Raw genomic sequence first — 24740 nt, 5'->3', positions numbered from 1 at the left:
AAGAGGTAGAGAGAGAGAGAGTAGAAGAGGTAGAGAGAGAGAGAGTAGAAGAGGTAGAGAGAGAGAGAGTAGAAGAGGTAGAGAGAGAGAGAGTAGAAGAGGTAGAGAGAGAGAGAGTAGAAGAGGTAGAGAGAGAGAGAGTAGAAGAGGTAGAGAGAGAGAGAGTAGAAGAGGTAGAGAGAGAGAGAGTAGAAGAGGTAGAGAGAGAGAGAGTAGAAGAGGTAGAGAGAGAGAGAGAGTAGAAGAGGTAGAGAGAGAGAGAGAGAGAAGAGGTAGAGAGAGAGAGAGAGAGAGAGAGAGAGTAGAAGAGGTAGAAGAGAGAGAGAGAGAGAGAGAGAAGAGGTAGAGAGAGAGAGAGAGAGAGAGAGTAGAAGAGGTAGAGAGAGAGAGTAGAAGAGGTAGAGAGAGAGAGTAGAAGAGGTAGAGAGAGAGAGTAGTAGAGGTAGAGAGAGAGAGTAGAAGAGGTAGAGAGAGAGAGTAGAAGAGGTAGAGAGAGAGAGTAGAAGAGGTAGAGAGAGAGAGAGAGTAGAAGAGGTAGAGAGAGAGAGAGTAGTAGAGGTAGAGAGAGAGAGTAGTAGTAGAGGAAGAGGTAGAGAGAGTAGTAGAGGAAGAGGTAGAGAGAGTAGTAGAGGAAGAGGTAGAGAGAGAGAGTAGTAGAGGAAGAGGTAGAGAGAGAGAGTAGTAGAGGAAGAGGTAGAGAGAGTAGTAGAGGAAGAGGTAGAGAGAGTAGTAGGGGAAGAGGTAGAGAGAGAGAGTAGTAGGGGAAGAGGTAGAGAGAGAGTAGTAGTAGTAGGGGAAGAGGTAGAGAGAGTAGTAGTAGTAGTAGGGGAAGAGGTAGAGAGTAGTAGTAGTAGGGGAAGAGGTAGAGAGAGTAGTAGTAGGGGAAGAGGTAGAGAGAGGGAGTAGTAGTAGAGGAAGAGGTAGAGAGAGGGAGTAGTAGAAGAGGTAGAGAGAGGGAGTAGTAGTAGGGGTAGAGGTAGAGAGGTAGAGAGAGAGAGTAGTAGTAGGGGAAGAGGTAGAGAGAGAGAGTAGTAGTAGGGGAAGAGGTAGAGAGAGAGAGTAGTAGTAGGGGAAGAGGTAGAAAGAGAGAGAGAGTAGTAGTAGGGGAAGAGGTAGAAAGAGAGAGAGAGTAGTAGTAGTAGGGGAAGAGGTAGAGAGAGAGAGTAGTAGTAGGGGAAGAGGTAGAAAGAGAGAGTAGTAGTAGGGGAAGAGGTAGAGAGAGAGAGTAGTAGTAGGGGAAGAGGTAGAAAGAGAGAGTAGTAGTAGGGGAAGAGGTAGAGAGAGAGAGTAGTAGTAGGGGAAGAGGTAGAAAGAAAGAGAGAGTAGTAGTAGTAGGGGAAGAGGTAGAAAGAGAGTAGTAGTAGTAGGGGAAGAGGTAGAAAGAGAGTAGTAGTAGGGGAAGAGGTAGAAAGAGAGAGTAGTAGTAGGGGAAGAGGTAGAAAGAGACGTGGGCCGGTATAGAAAGGTGACAGGAAGTGTCTGCTGGTTTCTGGTGTGGTGCTTCTAGTACACCTGTCCAGATGTCCTCCTCTCTCTCTGTCATCTCTCTACAGTTCACATATCACTGGCTGGCGGACTTACTTTGGTGGGTCGCTCTCTCTCCTTCTCTACCTCTATTCTCTCTCTCCTTCTCTACCTCTATTCTCTCTCTCCTTCTCTACCTCTATTCTCTCTCTCCTTCTCTACCTCTATTCTCTCTCTCCTTCTCTACCTCTATTCTCTCTCTCCTTCTCTACCTCTATTCTCTCTCTCCTTCTCTACCTCTATTCTCTCGATCCTTTCCTCTATTCTTTCTCTCATCTGTGGCCCTTCTTCTTCCTTCACTTTCTCTGACCTTCTCACTCCCCTCATCACCTCTTTCTCTCTTCTCTCCTCTTTTCTCTCGCTCTTCTCTCCCCTCCCTCTCTCTCTCCTCTCTCTCTCTTCTCTTCTTTCTTCTCTCCTCTCTTCTCTCCCCTGTCTTCTCTTCTCTCGTTTTGTCTCTTCTTTAATCTCTCCTCTCCTCTTCTATTCTCTTCTCTCTTCTTTCATCCCTCTTCTCTCTTCTCTTTCTCTCTCCTCTTTTCTCTCTCCCCCTCTCTCTCTCTCTCGCCCTCCTCTCCCGCCTCTATCTCACCTCCTCTCTCCCCTCTTTCTCTCTCTCCCCACCGCTATCCCCTCCTCTCTCTCTTTGATTAATGTGTACTCAACATACACTGTGTGTGTGTGTGTGTGTGTGTGTGTGTGTGTGTGTGTGTGTGTGTGTGTGTGTGTGTGTGTGTGTGTGTGTGTGTGTGTGTGTGTGTGTGTGTGTGTGTGTGCTGCTGGCAGGGAGGACACTGCGGTCTTGTTTGTCAGAGTTTTCTGGCTAAAGGACAAATCTTTCCCCTGGCAGGAACACTTTGCTGCAGAACACACCGCATATAAACACACACACACACACAGCAGCATATTCGGAGTCCCAAATGGCACCCGATTGTCTATTTGTAGTGCACTATATAGGGAATAGTGTGATTTGGGATACAGTCCCTCTTCTCCACTGATGCCTGCCTGCTGATGCCTGCCTGCTGATGCCTGCCTGCCTGCTGATGCCTGCCTGCCTGCTGATGCCTGCTGATGATGCCTGCTGATGCCTGCTGATGCCTGCCTGCTGATGCCTGCTGATGATGCCTGCCTGCTGATGCCTGCCTGCTGATGCCTGCCTGCTGATGCCTGCCTGCTGATGCCTGCTGATGATGCCTGCCTGCTGATGCCTGCTGCTGATGCCTGCTGATGATGCCTGCTGATGCCTGCCTGCTGCTGATGCCTGCCTGCTTGCTGATGCCTGCCTGCTGATGCCTGCCTGCTGATGCCTGCCTGCTGATGCCTGCCTGCTGATGCCTGCCTGCTGATGCATGCCTGCTGATGCCTGCCTGCTGATGCCTGCCTGCTGATGCCTGCCTGTGCTGTACAGAAACCAGCCTAAAACCCCAAACAGCAAGCAATGCAGATGTAGATGAAAAGGCTTCCCTAGGAAGAAACCTAGAGAGGAACCAGGCTCTGAGGGGTGGCCAGTCCTCTTCTGGCTGTGCCGGGTGGATATTACAAGAGAACATGGCCATTAAGGCCAGATCATTCTTCAAGATGTTCAAATGTTCATAGATGACCAGCAGAGCCAAATAATAACCACAGTGGTTGTAGTAGAGGGTGCAACAGGTCAGTACCTCACGAGTAAATGTCAGTTGGCTTTTCACAGCCGAGCATTCAGAGGTCGTGACAGCAGGGTAGAGAGAGAGTCCAACAGAAGGTTGCACGTATGATGGCGTACCTCCGCTTGTGATAATGAATATTCATCTCTCCTATGACATTTGGTTACAGAGACAGGATTGCTAATGTACACTGGACAAAAATATAAACGCAAGATTTTTTTACAGTTCATATAAGGAAATCAGTCAATTAAAAATAAATTCCAGGCCTTAATCTATGGATGCTATGACTGGCAATACAGATGTGCATCATCTGTTAGTGAAAGATACCTTTAAAAAAAAGAATAACAATAGGGGCGGGGCGTACACCAGCCAGTGTCTGTGTGACCACCAGGACAGGCTGTTGACTGTGGCCTGTGGAATGTTGTCCCACTCCTCTTCAATGGCTGTGGAATGTTGTCCCACTCCTCTTCAATGGCTGTGGAATGTTGTCCCACTCCTCTTCTATGGCTGTGGAATGTTGTCCCACTCCTCTTCAATGGCTGTGGAATGTTGTCCCACTCCTCTTCAATGGCTGTGGAATGTTGTCCCACTCCTCTTCAATGGCTGTGGAATGTTGTTCCACTCCTCTTCAATGGCTGTGGAATGTTGTCCCACTCCTCTTCAATGGCTGTGGAATGTTGTCCCACTCCTCTTCAATGGCTGTGGAATGTTGTCCCACTCCTCTTCAATGGCTGTGGAATGTTGTCCCACTACTCTTCAATGGCTGTGGAATGTTGTCCCACTCCTCTTCAATGGCTGTGGAATGTTGTCCCACTCCTCTTCAATTGCTGTGGAATGTTGTCCCACTCTTCTTCAATGGCTGTGGAATGTTGTCCCACTCCTCTTCAATGGCTGTGGAATGTTGTCCCATTCCTCTTCAATGGCTGTGGAATGTTGTCCCACTCCTCTTCAATGGCTGTGGAATGTTGTCCCACTCCTCTTCAATGGCTGTGGAATGTTGTCCCACTACTCTTCAATGGCTGTGGAATGTTGTCCCCACTCCTCTTCAATGGCTGTGGAATGTTGTCACACTCCTCTTCAATGGCTGTAGAATGTTGTCACACTCCTCTTCAATGGCTGTGGAATGTTGTCACACTCCTCTTCAATGGCTGTGGAATGTTGTCACACTCCTCTTCAATGGCTGTGGAATGTTGTCACACTCCTCTTCAATGGCTGTGGAATGTTGTCCCACTCCTCTTCAATGGCTGTGGAATGTTGTCCCACTCCTCTTCAATGGCTGTGGAATGTTGTCCCACTCCTCTTCAATGGCTGTGGAATGTTGTCCCACTCCTCTTCAATGGCTGTGGAATGTTGTCACACTCCTCTTCAATGGCTGTGGAATGTTGTCACACTCCTCTTCAATGGCTGTGGAATGTTGTCCCACTCCTCTTCAATGGCTGTGGAATGTTGTCCCACTCCTCTTCAATGGCTGTGGAATGTTGTCCCACTCCTCTTCAATGGCTGTAGAATGTTGTCTCACAACTCTTCAATGGCTGTGGAATGTTGTCCCACTCCTTCAATGGCTGTGGAATGTTGTCCCACTCCTCTTCAATGGCTGTGGAATGTTGTCCCACTCCTCTTCAATGGCTGTAGAATGTTGTCTCACAACTCTTCAATGGCTGTGGAATGTTGTCCCACTCCTCTTCAATGGCTGTGGAATGTTGTCCCACTCCTCTTCAATGGCTGTGGAATGTTGTCCCACTACTCTTCAATGGCTGTGGAATGTTGTCCCACTCCTCTTCAATGGCTGTGGAATGTTGTCCCACTCCTCTTCAATGGCTGTAGAATGTTGTCCCACTCCTCTTCAATGGCTGTGGAATGTTGTCCCACTCCTCTTCAATGGCTGTGGAATGTTGTCCCACTCCTCTTCAATGGCTGTGGAATGTTGTCCCACTCCTCTTCAATGGCTGTGGAATGTTGTCCCACTCCTCTTCAATGGCTGTGGAATGTTGTCCCACTCCTCTTTAATGGCTGTGGAATGTTGTCCCACTACTCTTCAATGGCTGTGGAATGTTGTCCGACTCCTCTTCAAAGGCTGTGGAATGTTGTCCCACTACTCTTCAATGGCTGTGGAATGTTGTCCCACTCCTCTTCAATGGCTGTGCGAAGTTCCTGGATATTGGCTTGAACTGGAACACGCTGTCGTACGCGTTGATACAGAGCATCCCAAACATGCTCAATGTCTGGTGACTGAACTTGGACATGTTTAGCTTCCAGGAATACAGATCCTTGCGACATGGGGCCTTGCATTATCATGCTGAAACATGAGGTGGTGGTGGTGGATGAATGGCACGACAACGGGCCTCTGGATCAAGTCACGGTATCTCTATGCATTCAAATTGCCATCATTGTCCTTAGCTTATACCTGCCTATACCATTACCCCACCGCCACGGGGCACTCTGTTCACAATGTTGACATCAGCAAACCGCTCACACACACGATGCCATACACGCTGTCTGCCATCTGCCAGGTACAGTTGAAACTGGGATTCATCCGTGAAGAGCAGACTTCTCCAGCGTGTCAGTGGCCATCGAAGGTGAGCATTTGTCCACTGAAGTTGATTACAAAGCCGAACTGTAGTCCGGTCACGACCCTGGTGAGGACGACGAGCATGCAGATTAGTTTTACTGAGACAGTCTCTGTGCAAATCTCGAATTTCTTCAGTTGTCTGAGTGGCTGGTCTCAGACGATCCCGCAGAGGAAGAAGCCGGATGTGGAGATCCTGGGGCTGGTGTGGTTAGCGGTTGTGAGGCCGGTTGGCCGTACTGCCAAATTCTCTAAAATGACGTTGGAGGCAGCTTATAATAGAGAAATTAACATGAAATTCTCTTCCTATAGCTCTGGTGGACATTCCTGCAGTCAGTATGCCAATTGCACACTCCCTCAAAACTTAAGACATCTGTGGCATTGTGTTGTATGACAAAACTGCACATTTTAGAGAGGCCTTTTATTGTCTCCAGCACAAGGTGCACCTGTGTAATGATCACACTGTTTAATCAGCTTCTTGATATGCCACACCTGTCAGGTGTATAGATTTTTTTGGCAAAGGAGAAATGCTCACTGACAGGGATATAAATACATTTGTTCACCAAATTTGAGAGATATAAGCTTTTTGTGCTTATGAAAAATGTCTGGGTTCTTTTATTTCAGCTGATGAAACACGGAACCAACACAATAAATGTAGCGTTTAGTTCCGTATATATTTCATGTTTCAACTCCAAGGGGGCGGGAATGTAGATGATTTATTTTCAGAAGAAAGAGAAAGGACTGCTTTTATTTAATTTGATAGGGTTTGTTGTAGTGCTCCTCTCGTACACACAGTAGAAGGCCCTGTTACACACACAGTACACATAAAGTACACAGTACACATAAAGTACACAGTACACATAAAGTACACAGTACACACATACGGTGCACAATACATACACAGTAAATTAATCAAATGACCACCAGACTATTACATTGACCCCCCCCCCTACATGTACCTAAACCAACCTGTCCCCCCGCACACTGACTCAGTACCCCCTACATGTACCTCAACCAACCTGTCCCCCCGCACACTGACTCAGTACCCCCTACATGTACCTCAACCAACCTGTCCCCCCGCACACTGACTCAGTACCCCCTACATGTACCTCAACCAATCTGTCCCCCCGCACACTGACTCAGTACCCCCTACATGTACCTCAACCAACCTGTACCCCCGCACACTGATTCAGTACTCCCTACATGTACCTCAACCAACCTGTCCCCCCGCACACTGACTCAGTACCCCCTGTATGTAGCCTCATTACTAACCTGTACCCCCGCACACTGACTCAGTACCCCCTGTATGTAGCCTCATTACTAACCTGTCCCCCCGCACACTGACTCAGTACCCCCTGTATGTAGCCTCATTACTAACCTGTCCCCCCGCACACTGACTCAGTACCCCCTGTATGTAGCCTCATTACTAACCTGTATATAACAACATTACTAACCTGCATGTAGCCTCATTACGAGCCTGTATGTAGCCTCATTACTAACCTGTACCCCCTGTATATAACCTCATTACTAACCGGTACCCCCTGTATATAACCTCATTACTAACCTGTACCCCCTGTATATAACCTCATTACTAACCGGTACCCCCTGTATATAACCTCATTACTAACCTGTATCCCCTGTATATAACCTCATTACTAACCTGTATCCCCTGTATATAACCTCATTACTAACCTGTACCCCCTGTATATAACCTCATTACTAACTGGTACCCCCTGTATATAGCCTCATTACTAAACGGTATCCTCTGTGTATAACCTCATTACTAACCTGTATATAACCTCATTACTAACCTGTACCCCCTGTGTATAACCTCATTACTAACCTGTATATAACCTCATTACTAACCTGTATATAGCCTCATTACTAACCGGTACCCCCTGTATATAACCTCATTACTAACCTGTATATAACCTCATTACTAACCTGTACCCCCTGTATATAACCTCATTACTAACCGGTACCCCCTGTATATAACCTCATTACTAACCTGTACCCCTGTATATAACCTCATTGCTAACCGGTACCCCCTGTGTATATCCTCATTACTAACCGGTGCCCCCTGTATATAACCTCATTACTAACCGGTACCCCCTGTATATAACTTCATTACTAACCTGTATATAGCCTCATTACTAACCTGTACCCCTGTATATAGCCTCATTACTAACCTGTACCCCCGCACACTGACTCAGTACCCCCTGTATGTAGCCTCATTACTAACCTGTATGTAACCTCATTACTAACCTGCATGTAGCCTCATTACTAGCCTGTATGTAGCCTCATTACTAACCTGTACCCCCTGTGTATAACCTCATTACTAACCGGTACCCCCTGTGTATAACCTCATTACTAACCTGCATATAACCTCATTACTAACCTGTACCCCCTGTGTATAACCTCATTACTAACCTGTACCCCCTGTGTATAACCTCATTACTAACCAGTACCCCCTGTACTAACCGGTACCCCCTGTATATAACCTCATTACTAACCTGTACCCCCTGTATATAACCTCATTACTAACCGGTACACCCTGTATATAACCTCATTACTAACCGGTACACCCTGTATATAACCTCATTACTAACCGGTACACCCTGTATATAACCTCATTACTAACTGGTACACCCTGTATATAACCTCATTACTAACCGGTACACCCTGTATATAACCTCATTACTAACCGGTACTCCCTGTGTATAACCCCACACAGTATTGTTATTGTGTTACTTTTTATTTTTTAAATTTTTTTACTTTAGTTTATTTGGTCAATATTTCTTAACTCTTCTTGAACTGCCCTGTTGGTTAAGGGCTTGTAAGGAAGCATTTCACGGTAAGGTCTACACTAGTTGTATTCAGTATTTCACGGTAAGGTCTACACTAGTTGTATTCAGTATTTCCCGGTAAGGTCTACGCTAGTTGTATTCAGTATTTCACGTTAAGGTCTACACTAGTTGTATTCAGTATTTCACGGTAAGGTCTACGCTAGTTGTATTCAGTATTTCACGGTAAGGTCTACACTAGTTGTATTCAGTATTCAGTATTTCCCGGTAAGGAACACAGTAAACACACAGTAAACACTAAGCACACACTAAACACACAGTAAACACTAAGCACACAGTGAAGACACAGTAAACACTAAACACACAGTGGAGACACAGTAAACACTAAACACACAGTAAACACTAAACACACAGTAAACACTAAACACAGTAAACACTAAGCACACACTAAACACACAGTAAACACTAAACACACAGTAAAGACACAGTAAACACTAAACACACAGTAAACACTAAGCACACACTAAACACACAGTATACACTAAACACACAGTATACACTAAACACACAGTAAACACTAAACACACAGTAAACGGTAAACACACAGTACACGCACAGTGCATAGTAAACACACAGTACACGCACAGTGCATAGTAAACACACAGTAAACACACGGACATGCATCTAGAATGATTTACAGATGTGATTTGTTCCTGATTTGTTGCTTGACAGTAAGACGGAACGTGTACACACCGTCATAACCATGGCTCTGCTGAAAGGCTTGTTTTGCTGGCTTATGTTCAGTGGAAGGAAGTTGCGGTGGATTGCAGAGGAAGGGAGGGGGAAGCTGCTATGGCTGCTTTCTGAAGGGAGACAGTGTTTCCCCTAGGATTTTTTTCAGCAGCGGTGGCAGTGTTAGCGGTGGCAGTGTTAGCGGTGGCAGTGTTAGCGGTGGCAGTGTTAGCGGTGGCAGTGTTAGCGGTGGCAGTGTTAGCGGTGGCAGTGTTAGCGGTGGCAGTGATAGCGGTGGCAGTGTTAGCGGTGGCAGTGATAGCGGTGGCAGTGTTAGCGGTGGCAGTGTTAGCGGTGGCAGTGTTAGCGGTGGCAGTGTTAGCGGTGGCAGTGTTAGCGGTGGCAGTGTTAGCGGTGGCAGTGTTAGCGGTGGCAGTGTTATAGTGCGCCGCTGGTAAGTGCATGTAGGGAAAAACACACACGTGTTTTGAATTTAGCCGACATGTCAACTGGGTAGAGATTAGATCTGATTTACAGGAATGTTCATCTTCCTGTCAGGAAATTTGTTTCTGTTGTCCCATTGCAACGTTTCAGAGAAATTATATAACCCCTGTCTGCAATGTTTCAGAGATATTATATAACCCCAAACTGCAATGTTTCAGATATTATATAACCCCAAACTGCAATGTTTCAGATATTATATAACCACAAACTGCAATGTTTCAGATATTATATAACCACAAACTGCAATGTTTCAGATATTATATAACCACTAACTGCAATGTTTCAGATATTATATAACCCCAAACTGCAATGTTTCAGATGTTATATAACCCCTGTCTGCAATGTTTCAGAGATATTATATAACCCCTGTCTGCAATGTTTCAGAGATATTATATAACCCCAAACTGCAATGTTTCAGATATTATATAACCCCAAACTGCAATGTTTCAGATATTATATAACCACAAACTGCAATGTTTCAGATATTATATAACCACTAACTGCAATGTTTCAGATATTATATAACCCCAAACTGCAATGTTTCAGATATTATATAACCCCTGTCTGCAATGTTTCAGATATTATATAACCACTAACTGCAATGTTTCAGATATTATATAACCCCAAACTGCAATGTTTCAGATATTATATAACCCCAAACTGCAATGTTTCAGATATTATATAACCCCAAACTGCAATGTTTCAGATATTATATAACCACAAACTGCAATGTTTCAGATATTATATAACCCCAAACTGCAATGTTTCAGATATTATATAACCCCAAACTGCAATGTTTCAGATATTATATAACCCCTGTCTGCAATGTTTCAGATATTATATAACCCCAAACTGCAAAGTTTCAGATATTATATAACCACTAACTGCAATCTTTCAGATATTATATAACCCCTAACTGCAATGTTTCAGAGATATTATATAACCCCTAACTGCAATGTTTCAGATATTATATAACCCCTAACTGCAAAGTTTCAGATATTATATAACCCTAACTGCAAAGTTTCAGATATTATATAACCACTAACTGCAATCTTTCAGATATTATATAACCCCTAACTGCAATGTTTCAGAGATATTATATAACCCCTAACTGCAACGTTTCAGAGATATTATATAACCCCTAACTGCAACGTTTCAGAGATATTATATAACCCCTAACTGCAATGTTTCAGATATTATATCACCCCAAACTGCAATGTTTCAGATATTATATAACCACTAACTGCAATGTTTCAGATATTATATAACCACTAACTGCAATGTTTCAGATATTATATAACCACTAACTGCAATGTTTCAGATATTATATAACCACTAACTGCAATGTTTCAGATATTATATTACCCCAAACTGCAATGTTTCAGATATTATATAACCACTAACTGCAATGTTTCAGATATTATATAACCACTAACTGCAAAGTTTCAGATATTATATAACCCCTAACTGCAATGTTTCAGATATTATATAACCACTAACTGCAATGTTTCAGATATTATATTACCCCTAACTGCAATGTTTCAGATATTATATAACCCCTAACTGCAAAGTTTCAGATATTATATAACCCCTAACTGCAAAGTTTCAGATATTATATAACCCCTAACTGCAAAGTTTCAGATATTATATAACCCCTAACTGCAAAGTTTCAGATATTATATAACCCCTAACTGCAATGTTTCAGATATTATATAACCACTAACTGCAATGTTTCAGATATTATATAACCACTAACTGCAATGTTTCAGATATTATATAACCACTAACTGCAATGTTTCAGATATTATATAACCACTAACTGCAATGTTTCAGATATTATATAACCCCTAACTGCAATGTTTCAGATATTATATAACCCCTAACTGCAATGTTTCAGATATTATATAACCCCTAACTGCAATGTTTCAGATATTATATAACCCCTAACTGCAATGTTTCAGATGTTATATAACCCCAAACTGCAAAGTTTCAGATATTATATAACCACTAACTGCAATGTTTCAGATATTATATAACCCCTAACTGCAATATTTCAGAGATATTATATAACCCCTAACTGCAATGTTTCAGAGATATTATATAACCCCTAACTGCAATGTTTCAGATATTATATAACCACTAACTGCAACGTTTCAGATATTATATAACCCCTAACTGCAACGTTTCAGATATTATATAACCCCTAACTGCAATATTTCAGATATTATATAACCCCTAACTGCAATGTTTCGGAGATATTATATAACCCCTAACTGCAATGTTTCAGATATTATATAACCCCTAACTGCAATGTTTCAGAGATATTATATAACCCCTAACTGCAATGTTTCAGATATTATATAACCACTAACTGCAACGTTTCAGATATTATATAACCCCTAACTGCAACGTTTCAGATATTATATAACCCCTAACTGCAATATTTCAGATATTATATAACCCCTAACTGCAATGTTTCGGAGATATTATATACAGTGCTTTTGCCAAGCATTCTGCCCCCTTCCCCTTTTCCACAATTCTAAAGTTGATTACACAAATGTTTTTCCTCGTGAAGTCTTCACAATACCCCATAATGACAAAGCGAAAACAGATTTTTAGACACTTTTGAAAATGTATTAAAAATAAAAAACTGAAATAAGTATTCAGACCCTATGCTATGAGACTCAAAATTGAGCTCATGTACATCCTATTTCCATTTATGTCTATACACACCATCCTATATAACTACTGTCTATACACACCATCCTATATAACTACTGACTATACACATCATCCTATATAACTACTGTCTATACACACCATCCTATATAACTACTGTCTATACACACCATCCTATATAACTACTGACTATACACACCATCCTATATAACTACTGTCTATACACACCATCCTATATAACTACTGACTATACACACCATCCTATATAACTACTGTCTATACACACCATCCTATATAACTACTGTCTATACACACCATCCTATATAACTACTGTCTATACACACCATCCTATATAACTACTGTCTATACACACCATCCTATATAACTACTGTCTATACACACCATCCTATATAACTACTGTCTATACACACCATCCTATATAACTACTGACTATACACACCATCCTATATAACTACTGTCTATACACACCATCCTATATAACTACTGTCTATACACACCATCCTATATAACTACTGTCTATACACACCATCCTATATAACTACTGTCTATACACACCATCCTATATAACTACTGTCTATACACACCATCCTATATAACTACTGTCTATACACACCATCCTATATAACTACTGGCTATACACACCATCCTATATAACTACTGTCTATACACACCATCCTATATAACTACTGGCTATACACACCATCCTATATAACTACTGTCTATACACACCATCCTATATAACTACTGTCTATACACACCATCCTATATAACTACTGTCTATACACACCATCCTATATAACTACTGTCTATACACACCATCCTATATAACTACTGTTTATACACACCATCCTATATAACTACTGTCTATACACACCACCCTGTATAACTACGGTCTATACACACCACCCTATATAACTACTGTCTATACACACCATCCTATATAACTACTGACTATACACACCATCCTATATAACTACGGTCTATACACACCATCCTCTATAACTACTGACTATACACACCATCCTATATAACTACTGTCTATACTGTCTATACACACCATCCTATATAACTACTGCCTATACACACCATCCTCTATAACTACTGTCTATACACACCATCCTATATAACTACTGTCTATACACACCATCCTATATAACTACTGTCCATACTGTCTATACACACAATCCTATATAACTACTGTCCATACTGTCTATACACACCATCCTATATAACTACTGTCTATACACACCATCCTCTATAACTACTGTCCATACTGTCTATACATATGTTCTCTACTCTGACATTGCTCATTCTGATATTCCTTCATTTCTTTGTACTTTTTGTATTATGTGTGTATTGCTAGGTATTATTACTACATTGTTGGAGCTAGAAACACAAGCGTTTCACTGCACCTGCCATTACATCTGCAAATCTGTGTACGCGACCAATAAACGTTGATTTGATTGGTTGGCAGGTGGTTAGGCATGTCAGTGTATTTGTGTGTGTGCTGCATGCAGGTGTGTGCATGAGTTGTGGATGAGTAGAACTCTCTGCCTGTCTCTCTGCCTGTCTGTCTCTCTGCCTGTCTGTCTCTCTGCCTGTCTGTCTCTCTGCCTGTCTGTCTCTCTGCCTGTCTGTCTCTCTGCCTGTCTGTCTCTCTGCCTGTCTGTCTGTCTGCCTGTCTGTCTGTCTGTCTGCCTGTCTGTCTGCCTGTCTGCCTGTCTGTCTGTCTGTCTGTCTGTCTGTCTGTCTGTCTGTCTGTCTCTCTGTCTGTCTGTCTCTCTGCCTGTCTGTCTCTCTGCCTGTCTGTCTCTCTGCCTGTCTGTCTCTTTGCCTGTCTGTCTCTCTGCCTGTCTGTCTCTCTGCCTGTCTGTCTCTTTGCCTGTCTGTCTCTCTGCCTGTCTGTCTCTCTGCCTGTCTGTCTCTCTGCCTGTCTATCTGTCTCTCTGCCTGTCTATCTGTCTCTCTGCCTGCCTGTCTGTCTCTCTGCCTGCCTGTCTGTCTCTCTGCCTGTCTCTCTGCCTGCCTGTCTGTCTCTCTGCCTGTCTGTCTCTTTGCCTGTCTGTCTCTCTGCCTGTCTGTCTCTCTGCCTGTCTGTCTCTCTGCCTGTCTATCTGTCTCTCTGCCTGTCTATCTGTCTCTCTGCCTGTCTGTCTGTCTCTCTGCCTGCCTGTCTGTCTCTCTGCCTGCCTGTCTGTCTCTCTGCCTGCCTGTCTGTCTCTCTGCCTGCCTGTCTGTCTCTCTGCCTGCCTGTCTCTCTGTCTCTCTGCCTGTCTGTCTCTCTGTCTCCCTGCCTGTCTGTCTCTCTGCCTGTCTGTCTCTCTGCCTGTCTGTCTGTCTCTCTGCCTGCCTGTCTGTCTCTCTGCCTGCCTGTCTGTCTCTCTGCCTGTCTGTCTCTCTGCCTGCCTGTCTGTCTCTCTGCCTGCCTGTCTGTCTCTCTGCCTGTCTGTCTGTCTGTCTCACCACATGGTTTGAATCTGCCTTTCCTCTTACAACTACCGACTAACCAGGATGACCTCACGTTTGCTTTGTTGACACAGATGAGGGGACACACACACACACACACACACACACACACACACACACACACACACACACACACACACACACACACACAGTAGTATTGGACCAGTAATAGGTTAGCCGTCTTTGCTGCTAATGAAATGTAGTGAATCCAGTCGATAAAGCACCTGTCTGGAACATAATAAAACATCTAAACGTTGAGGTGGTTGTATTGAGTGGTTCCCCTCTGCTGGTTGGATCGATTGGCTGGTCTGGGTCAGAGAAGAAGGCTGTGTCCCAAATGGCAACTTTTTCCATAGTGAAGTGACCAGGTAGTCCACTATGTAGGGAATAGGATGCCATTCTGGTCACACCCAAGGTGTTTCCTAATCAAAGGGTAAGGGCAGCAAGCCTCGGATCTCTGTCGTCACGGCAACAGCAGCTATCAGCAACCAGCTGCAGATCCATGTTTATGTCCGTCTGTCATCTCTCATACCACTTTTTAGTTGCCATGTAGAAGTGTGTAATTAAATCTGTAGTTGTTTTGCCTGTTGGTTTTGTTGTCCATCCCCTCCCCATCCCATATGCCCTCCCCATTCCCTCTCCTCCCCGTTCCCTCTCCTCCCCGTTCCCATTCCCTCTCCTCCCCGTTCCATTCCCTCTCCTCCCCATTCCCTCTCCTCCCCATTCCCTCTCCTCCCCGTTCCCTCTCCTCCCCGTTCCCTCTCCCCCTCCCCGTTCCCTCTCCTCCCCGTTCCATTCCCTCTCCTCCCCCCTCCCCATTCCCTCTCCTCCCCCTCCCCATTCCCTCTCCTCCCCTCCCCATTCCCCTTCCTCCTCCCCATTCCCCTTCCTCCCATTCCCCTTCCTCCCCTCCCCATTCCCCTTCCCCCTCCCCATTCCCTCTCCCCCTCCCCATTCCCTCTCCCCCTCCCCATTCCCCTCCTCCCCCTCCCCATTCCCTCTCCTCCCCTCCCCATTCCCTCTCCTCCCCTCCCCATTCCCTCTCCTCCCCTCCCCATTCCCTCTCCTCCCCGTTCCCTCTCCTCCCCTCCCCATTCCCTCTCCCACCTCCCCATTCCCTCTCCCACCTCCCCATTCCCTCTCCTCCCCGTTCCCATTCCCTCTCCTCCCCTCCCCATTCCCTCTCCCACCTCCCCATTCCCTCTCTCCCCTCCCATTCCCTCTCCCACCTCCCCATTCCCTCTCCCACCTCCCCATTCCCTCTCCTCCACTCCCCATTCCCTCTCCTCCCCGTTCCATTCCCTCTCCTCCCCTCCCCGTTCCCTCTCCTCCTCCTCCCAGTTCCCATTCCCTCTCCTCCTCGTTCCATTCCCTCTCGTCCCCCTCCCCATTCCCTCTCGTCCCCCTCCCCATTCCCTCTCCTCCCCTCCCCATTCACTCTCGTCCCCCTCCCCATTCCCTCTCGTCCCTCTCCTCCCCCTCCCCATTCCCTCTCTTCCCCCTCCCCATTCCCTTTCCTCCCCTCCCCGTTCCCTCTCCCCCTCCCCATTCCCTACCCCCCCTCCCCATTCCCCCTCTCCCCTCCCCATTCCCTCTCCCCCCTCCCCATTCCCTCTCCCCCTCTCCCCATTCCCTCTCCCCTCCCCATTCCCTCTCCCCCTCCCCATTCCCCTCCTCCCCCCTCCCCATTCCCTCTCCTCCCCTCCCCATTCCCTCTCCTCCCCCTCCCCATTCCCTCTCCTCCCTCCCCATTCCCTCTCCTCCCCTCCCCATTCCCTCTCCTCCCCGTTCCCTCTCCTCCCCTCCCCATTCCCTCTCCTCCCCGTTCCTCTCCTCCCCTCCCCATTCCCTCTCCCACCTCCCCGTTCCCTCTCCTCCTCCTCCCAGTTCCCATTCCCTCTCCTCCTCGTTCCATTCCCTCTCGTCCCCCTCCCCATTCCCCTCTCCCCTCCCCATTCCCTCTCGTCCCCCTCCCCATTCCCTCTCGTCCCCCTCCCCATTCCCTCTCGTCCCCCTCCCCATTCCCTCTCGTCCCCCTCCCCATTCCCTCTCGTCCCCCTCCCCATTCACTCTCGTCCCCCTCCCCATTCACTCTCGTCCCCCTCCCCATTCCCTCTCGTCCCCCTCCCCATTCACTCTCGTCCCCTCCCCATTCCCTCTCCTCCCCCTCCCCGTTCCCTCTCCTCCCCTCCCCGTTCCCTCTCCTCCCCTCCCCGTTCCCTCTCCTCCCCCTCCCGTTCCCTCTCCTCCCCTCCCCGTTCCCTCTCCTCCCCTCCCCTCTCCTCCCGTTCCCTCTCCTCCCGTTCCCTCTCCTCCCCGTTCCCTCTCCCCCTCCCCATTCCCCTTCCCCCTCCCCATTCCCTCTCCCCCTCCCCATTCCCCTTCCCCTCCCCATTCCCTCTCCCCTCCCCATTCCCTCTCCTCCCCGTTCCCATTCCTCCTCCCCGTTCCCCCTCCCCCTCCCCGTTCCTCTCCCCCTCCCGTTCCCCTCTCCCCGTTCCCTCTCCCCCCTCCCGTTCCCCCTCCCCATTCCCTCTCCCTCTCCCCCTCCCCATTCCCCCTCCCCCCCATTCCCTCTCCTCCCCCTCCCCATTCCCCCTCCCCCATTCCCTCTCCTCCCCCTCCCCATTCCTTCTCCTCCCCCTCCCCATTCCCTTTCCTCCTCCTCCCCTCCCCATTCCCTCTCCACCCTCTCCCTTCCAATTCTCTCTCCTCCCCCCCCTCCCCACCCTCTCCCTTCCCAATTCTCTCTCCTCCCCCTCCCCATTCCCTCTCCTCCTCCTCCTCCCCTCCCAATTCCCTCTCCTCCCTCTCCATTCCCCTCTTGCTTTGTGTCCTCTTGTGTTTTCCATCCTCGGTCATCCTCCATTCCAACACACTGTCATGCTGCTTTTAGAGGGTTGCACCACATCATCCAGGACCATCTAGACCTAACCGTGCTGCTGCCGCCCGGGGGGAAACGACTGGTCAGTACCAGGTAAAGTAGAGACACGCCCAGGAGAGGAGGGGGAGGGTGGATAGGGGAGGAGAGGAGGGGGAGGGTGGATAGGGGAGGAGAGGAGAGGAGGGTGGATGGGGAAGGGGAGGAGGGTGGATAGGGAGGAGAGGAGGAGGGTGGATAGGGAAGGGGGAGGAGAGGAGGGTGGATAAGGGAGGAGAGGAGGAGGGTGGATAAGGGAGGAGAGGAGGAGGGTGGATAGGGAAGGGGAGGAGAGGAGGGTGGATAAGGGAGGAGAGGAGGAGGGTGGATAAGGGAGGAGAGGAGGGGGTGGATACGGGAGGAGAGGAGGGGGTGGATAAGGGGAGGAGAGGAGGAGGGTGGATAAGGGAGGAGAGGAGGGGGGTGGATAAGGGAGGAGAGGAGGGGGGTGGATAAGGGAGGAGAGGAGGAGGAGGGTGAATAAGGGAGGAGAGGAGGAGGGTGGATAGGAGAGGAGGGAGGGGAGGAGAGGAGAGGAGAGGAGAGGAGAGGAGAGGAGGGTTGAGAGGAGAGGAGGGAGGAGAGGAGAGTGGAGAGGAGAGGAGAGGAGGGTTGAGAGGAGAGGAGAGGAGGGTGGAGAGGAGAGGAGGGTGGATAGGAGAGGAGAGGAGGGTGGAGAGGAGAGGAGAGGAGGGTTGAGAGGAGAGGAGAGGAGGGTTGAGAGGAGAGGAGAGGAGAGGAGGGTGGATAAGGGAGGAGGGTGGATAGGAGAGGAGGGAGGAGAGAGGAGAGTGGATAGGGAGAGGAGAGGAGGGTTGGGAGGAGAGGAGAGGAGGGTTGAGAGGAGGGTGGATAGGAGAGAGAGGAGGGTGGATAGGAGAGGAGGGTAGATAGGAGAGGGGAGGAGGGTAGATAGGAGAGGGGAGGAGGGTGGATAGGAGAGGAGAGGAGGGTAGATAGGAGAGGAGGGAAGTGCATCTTCATCAAGTTTTTATTAACCTCTTTATCCGGATGGACACACACACACACACACACACACACACACACACACACACACGGCATGATAAGTATCAGACTCATGGGAGATAACAATTGAAAAAACCTGATTAGACTCTTAACCAGACTAAGAAACACTATGGTACATGTTCTGTATGTAAGTTAGAATCCAGGGCATGCATAGATCATTGGCTCTGTCATGTCATTTTCTGCTGATCTATTATTCATGGTTCTATGCTTTAGTTCATTAACTCGACCAGAACAGGTTCCTGCTGAGTGATCCCCATGGCTGGGTCTTTGCTGTATATGAATAATCGGAGCAGACGGACTCCACACGTCTCCTCCAAGCTTTTATCTTACCTACCTACTAGAATACTATACACTGATCTGGCCCCCAGGAGAGGGGACCAGCGAGGCTGATGGATAGACATGCTGTAAATGTTCAAACACACAGCTGTCTGGAGCTCAGGACTAAATCACTTGCATCTCTTTACAACACCATCCTTTTCCACCCCATTTCTGTCTAGCCCCCCTAAGAGCACCAACCAGATAGAAAGCTCTCCTCTCTTTTTCCCTCTTCACCTTGACACCTGTCTCCTGCTCTCTTCTCGCTCAGCTTAGTGCCTCAGGGGACACGGAAGCACCGTCCTAGTGTAGTCGGCATCCTGGTGTAGTCGGCATCCTGGTGTAGTCGGCATCCTGGTGTAGTCGGCCTCCTGGTGTAGTCGGCCTCCTGGTGTAGTCGGCCTCCTGGTGTAGTCTGCCTCCTGGTGTAGTCTGCCTCCTGGTGTAGTCGGCCTCCTGGTGTAGTCGGCCTCCTGGTGTAGTCGGCATCCTGGTGTAGTCGGCATCCTGGTGTAGTCTGCATCCTGGTGTAGTCTGCCTCCTGGTGTAGTCTGCATCCTGGTGTAGTCGGCCTCCTGGTGTAGTCTGCATCCTGGTGTAGTCTGCATCCTGGTGTAGTCTGCATCCTGGTGTAGTCTGCATCCTGGTGTAGTCTGCCTCCTGGTGTAGTCTGCCTCCTGGTGTAGTCTGCATCCTGGTGTAGTCTGCCTCCTGGTGTAGTCTGCCTCCTGGTGTAGTCTGCCTCCTGGTGTAGTCTGCCTCCTGGTGTAGTCTGCCTCCTGGTGTAGTCTGCCTCCTGGTGTAGTCTGCCTCCTGGTGTAGTCTGCCTCCTGGTGTAGTCTGCCTCCTGGTGTAGTCTGCCTCCTGGTGTAGTCTGCCTCCTGGTGTAGTCTGCCTCCTGGTGTAGTCGGCATCCTGGTGTAGTCGGCATCCTGGTGTAGTCAGTCTGGAGACCTATTATTATGCGTTGAACGTAAGCAACCTTTATTCATCCGAGTCTTTGTACATTTACATTTGAGTTTAAAGCCCAATAAATGTTGTGGGCAGAATGATTCTGCACTTTATTTAATGTCCTGCTCGATAGATCATTACTTTTCAGGCAGCCAATAAAGACATCAACGTGATGCTGTTGTATTGACATCAGGAGAACATATTCAAGGTTTCTTATTATAAAATTCTCCCTTTGACCACTCAAGTGGCTTAAAAAAAAAAGACACTTCTAAAATGTTCCCTCTGTTTTGATATTGCCAGACAGTGACAGTGTGCTTTACAAGCTAAGAAAAGTTCCAAAACATTTGTTAAGGAAAACGTCTCCTGTTGAAAAGTGTTAAAATGTTAAAAGCGTTATTAAAGTTGAATGTTTCAAGGTTCAGACGGAGCCTTTTGTGGGAAAGTTGAAATCAAAACTACGGCAGCACCTGAACTTCTCTTTCTACCATTTGACGTGAAAAACATTTTAACACCTCTTCTTCAAATTGTGAATCGTCCTATTGAATATCCTCCGACAGTCTTTATGCATGGCGACTCACCTCTCCATTTCCTGTCTATTTGGTGAATCCATAAGACTCTCTTCTGCCCATGGCTATTCAAACCATGAAACACTGTCGAGGACTGAGACTAGACCACTCAGGAACACTGAACACCTTTTGAAAAGCTATTCTGGTGTGTCTTTGGCCTTATGCTGTAAATTGAGTGATTGTTTAGCTGAAGACAGTGATGAACTATGTGCTGTTACTCTTTCTTCGTCTGAGTATTACCATGAAACACTCTGGAGATGCAGCTGTAATACAAGTCACACACACACACACATGATGGGTTGGGGTCAGTCCCGGGGTTAACGCTCATAAAGCATGGAACCTGGGGCCCTCGGACCGTCTTCATTTTGAGCCTGTCAGTCCCACCCCAGCCTCTCCTCCGTTGGTCTGACACCCCCAGCCTCTCCTCCGTTGGTCTGACACCCCCAGCCTCTCCTCCGTTGGTCTGACACCCCCAGCCTCTCCTCCGTTGGTCTGACACCCCCAGCCTCTCCTCCGTTGGTCTGACACCCCCAGCCTCTCCTCCGTTGGTCTGACACCCCCAGCCTCTCCTCCGTTGGTCTGACACCCCCAGCCTCTCCTCCGTTGGTCTGACACCCCCAGCCTCTCCTCCGTTGGTCTGACACCCCCAGCCTCTCCTCCGTTGGTCTGACACCCCCAGCCTCTCCTCCGTTGGTCTGACACCCCCAGCCTCTCCTCCGTTGGTCTGACACCCCCAGCCTCTCCTCCGTTGGTCTGACACCCCCAGCCTCTCCTCCGTTGGTCCCAATCCGCCCTGTGGGACTCCCAATCCGCCCTGTGGGACTCCCAATCCGCCCTGTGGGACTCCCAATCCGCCCTGTGGGACTCCCAATCACAGCCGGTTGTGATGCAGCCTGGATTTGAACCAGGTACAGCAGTGATGCAGTGTCTTAGACCACTGCGCCACTCGGGAGCCATGTTAAAGCGGGGTCAGGTGAGGATCCCCCTCATTATGTTAAGCACTACGAGCGTCTGGGGGGGGGCGTTACGTAAGTTCATTAAATTATTATGGTCATAATTATTATGCAAGTGAGGGGTGAAGTAAGGTCTGTATGTGCACGCTTGCTGCAATGTGTTTCTGCTTGTCTGGCCGTCAGACGTGATCGTTAAGATTCCTTTTCCCGTCCTGGGGACCTTGTCACAAAACATCAGACAGACAGACAGACAGACAGACAGACAGACAGACAGACAGACAGACAGACAGACAGACAGACAGACATGGTATTAGGATCTTATACTAGACTAGGACCAACTACATCCACAACTACTAGTCTCTGTGAAATGTACTGCTCTATATCAGAGTTGTAATGAGATGTGGATATTCAGTTATTGCTTTGATATATACTGCAAAACATTATGGACACCTGCTCTTTTCATGACACAGACTGTCCAGGTGAGTCCAGGTGAAAGCTATGATCCCTTATTGATGTCACTTGTTCAATCCACTTCAATCCGTCAAGATAAAGAAGGATATTTAAGCCTGGAGTCAACTGAGACATGTATTGTGTATGTGTGCTATTCAGAGGGTGAATGGGAAAGACTAAAGATGTGTGACTTTGAACAGTAGTAGGTGCCAGGTGCACCGGTTTGAGTGTGTCAAGAACTGCAACGCTGCTGGGTTTTTCATGCTCATCAGTTTCCCTTGTGTGTCAAGAATGGTCCACCACCCAAAGGTCATGCATTCCATTTGGACCAGCATTGGGTCAACATGGGGCCAGCATTCCTGTGGAACGCTTTCGACACCTTGTAGAGTCCATGCCCTGACACATTGAGTCTGTTCTGAGGGAGAACGGGGTGAAACTCAGTATTAGGAAGGTGTTCCTGATGTTTTGTACACCCAGTGTGTTTCGAAAAACAACGTTCATTTTGTGTGTTAGATTATAGGACATGGTTGTATTTGGACTGTTGTTGTGACATGTATAGCCTCTGTACTGCTTGAGTGTCCTAGACAGGCGGAGGGTTTCAATATAATTTGATATAAACATGGTGGGTTCAGGAAGCTAGCTAGTACCTACTACCGTTACACAGGGCACCACGACTCTTCCATGTGACCCTCATGTCTACTGTCTAATATATGTTTAATAACCACCACACACACAGCACTCCCCTCCTCTACGCTAGGCTACACTAACATAACTCTGGGTGCTGCCTAGCCCCGTAATGGCAGAAACTCCCCTCTACGCTAGGCTACGCTAACATAGCTCTGGGTGCTGCCTAGCCCCGTAATGGCAGAAACTCCCCTCCACTACGCTAGGCTACGCTAACATAGTTCTGGGTGCTGCCTAGCCCCGTAATGGCAGAAACTCCCCTCCTCTACGCTAGGCTACGCTAACATAGCTCTGGGTGCTGCCTAGCCCCGTAATGGCAGAAACTCCCCTCTACGCTAGGCTACGCTAACATAGCTCTGGGTGCTGCCTAGCCCCGTAATGGCAGAAACTCCCCTATACGCTAGGCTACGCTAACATAGCTCTGGGTGCTGCCTAGCCCCGTAATGGCAGAAACTCCCCTCCTCTACGCTAGGCTACGCTAACATAGCTCTGGGTGCTGCCTAGCCCCGTAATGGCAGAAACGCCCCTCCTCTACGCTAGGCTACGCTAACATAGCTCTGGGTGCTGCCTAGCCCCGTAATGGCAGAAACTCCCCTCTACGCTAGGCTACGCTAACATAGCTCTGGGTGCTTCCTAGCCCCGTAATGGCAGAAACTCCCCTATACGCTAGGCTACGCTAACATAGCTCTGGGTGCTGCCTAGCCCCGTAATGGCAGAAACTACCCTCCTCTACGCTAGGCTACGCTAACATAGCTCTGGGTGCTGCCTAGCCCCGTAATGGCAGAAACGCCCCTCCTCTACGCTAGGCTACGCTAACATAGCTCTGGGTGCTGCCTAGCCCCGTAATGGCAGAAACTCCCCTCTACGCTAGGCTACTCTAACATAGCTCTGGGTGCTGCCTAGCCCCGTAATGACAGAAACGCCCCTCCTCTACGCTAGGCTACGCTAACATAGCTCTGGGTGCTGCCTAGCCCCGTAATGGCAGAAACTCCCCTCTACGCTAGGCTACGCTAACATAGCTCTGTGTGCTGCCTAGCCCCGTAATGGCAGAAAATCCCCTCCTCTACGCTAGGCTACGCTAACATAGTTCTGGGTGCTGCCTAGCCCCGTAATGGCAGAAACGCCCCTCTACGCTAGGCTACGCTAACATAGCTCTGGGTGCTGCCTAGCCCCGTAATGGCAGAAACGCCCCTCCTCTACGCTAGGCTACGCTAACATAGCTCTGGGTGCTGCCTAGCCCCGTAATGGCAGAAACGCCCCTCTACGCTAGGCTACGCTAACATAGCTCTGGGTGCTGCCTAGCCCCGTAATGGCAGAAACTCCCCTCTACGCTAGGCTACGCTAACATAGCTCTGGGTGCTGCCTAGCCCCGTAATGGCAGAAACTCCCCTCCTCTACGCTAGGCTACGCTAACATAGTTCTGGGTGCTGCCTAGCCCCGTAATGGCAGAAACGCCCCTCTACGCTAGGCTACGCTAACATAGCTCTGGGTGCTGCCTAGCCCCGTAATGGCAGAAACGCCCCTCCTCTACGCTAGGCTACGCTAACATAGCTCTGGGTGCTGCCTAGCCCCGTAATGGCAGAAACGCCCCTCTACGCTAGGCTACGCTAACATAGCTCTGGGTGCTGCCTAGCCCCGTAATGGCAGAAACTCCCCTCTACGCTAGGCTACGCTAACATAGCTCTGGGTGCTGCCTAGGCCCGTAATGGCAGAAACTCCCCTCTACGCTAGGCTACGCTAACATAGCTCTGGGTGCTGCCTAGCCCCGTAATGGCAGAAATAGCCCAGAGAAACATAACACGGTAGCAGAGCAGAGGACTGAGCACCCAGAATATTATACTAATGGTCTACTCATCAAAAGCTGTAGATGCCGTGTAGGAGCCGGCCGCGTAGGGAGCCGGCTCCCCTAGAGAATGGAATGAAGGTCATGGGGGAA

General features: G+C 48.1%; 1 protein-coding gene across 1 annotated transcript in view; it reads left to right on the top strand.

Annotated features, from left to right (window-relative positions):
- ctif (CBP80/20-dependent translation initiation factor) overlaps positions 1-24740 on the top strand; it is a 210761-nt gene that overhangs the window by 143290 nt on the left and 42731 nt on the right. The window contains exon 7 of the mRNA XM_052458739.1: positions 17836-17916. Coding sequence (XP_052314699.1) covers positions 17836-17916 — 81 coding nt within the window. The remainder of the gene's footprint in view (positions 1-17835; positions 17917-24740) is intronic.

The sequence above is a fragment of the Oncorhynchus keta genome, chromosome 12 (assembly GCF_023373465.1).
Source record: "Oncorhynchus keta strain PuntledgeMale-10-30-2019 chromosome 12, Oket_V2, whole genome shotgun sequence".
In the NCBI taxonomy this organism is placed as follows: Eukaryota; Metazoa; Chordata; class Actinopteri; order Salmoniformes; family Salmonidae; genus Oncorhynchus; species Oncorhynchus keta.
This window is presented reverse-complemented; position numbering and strand designations above follow the sequence as displayed.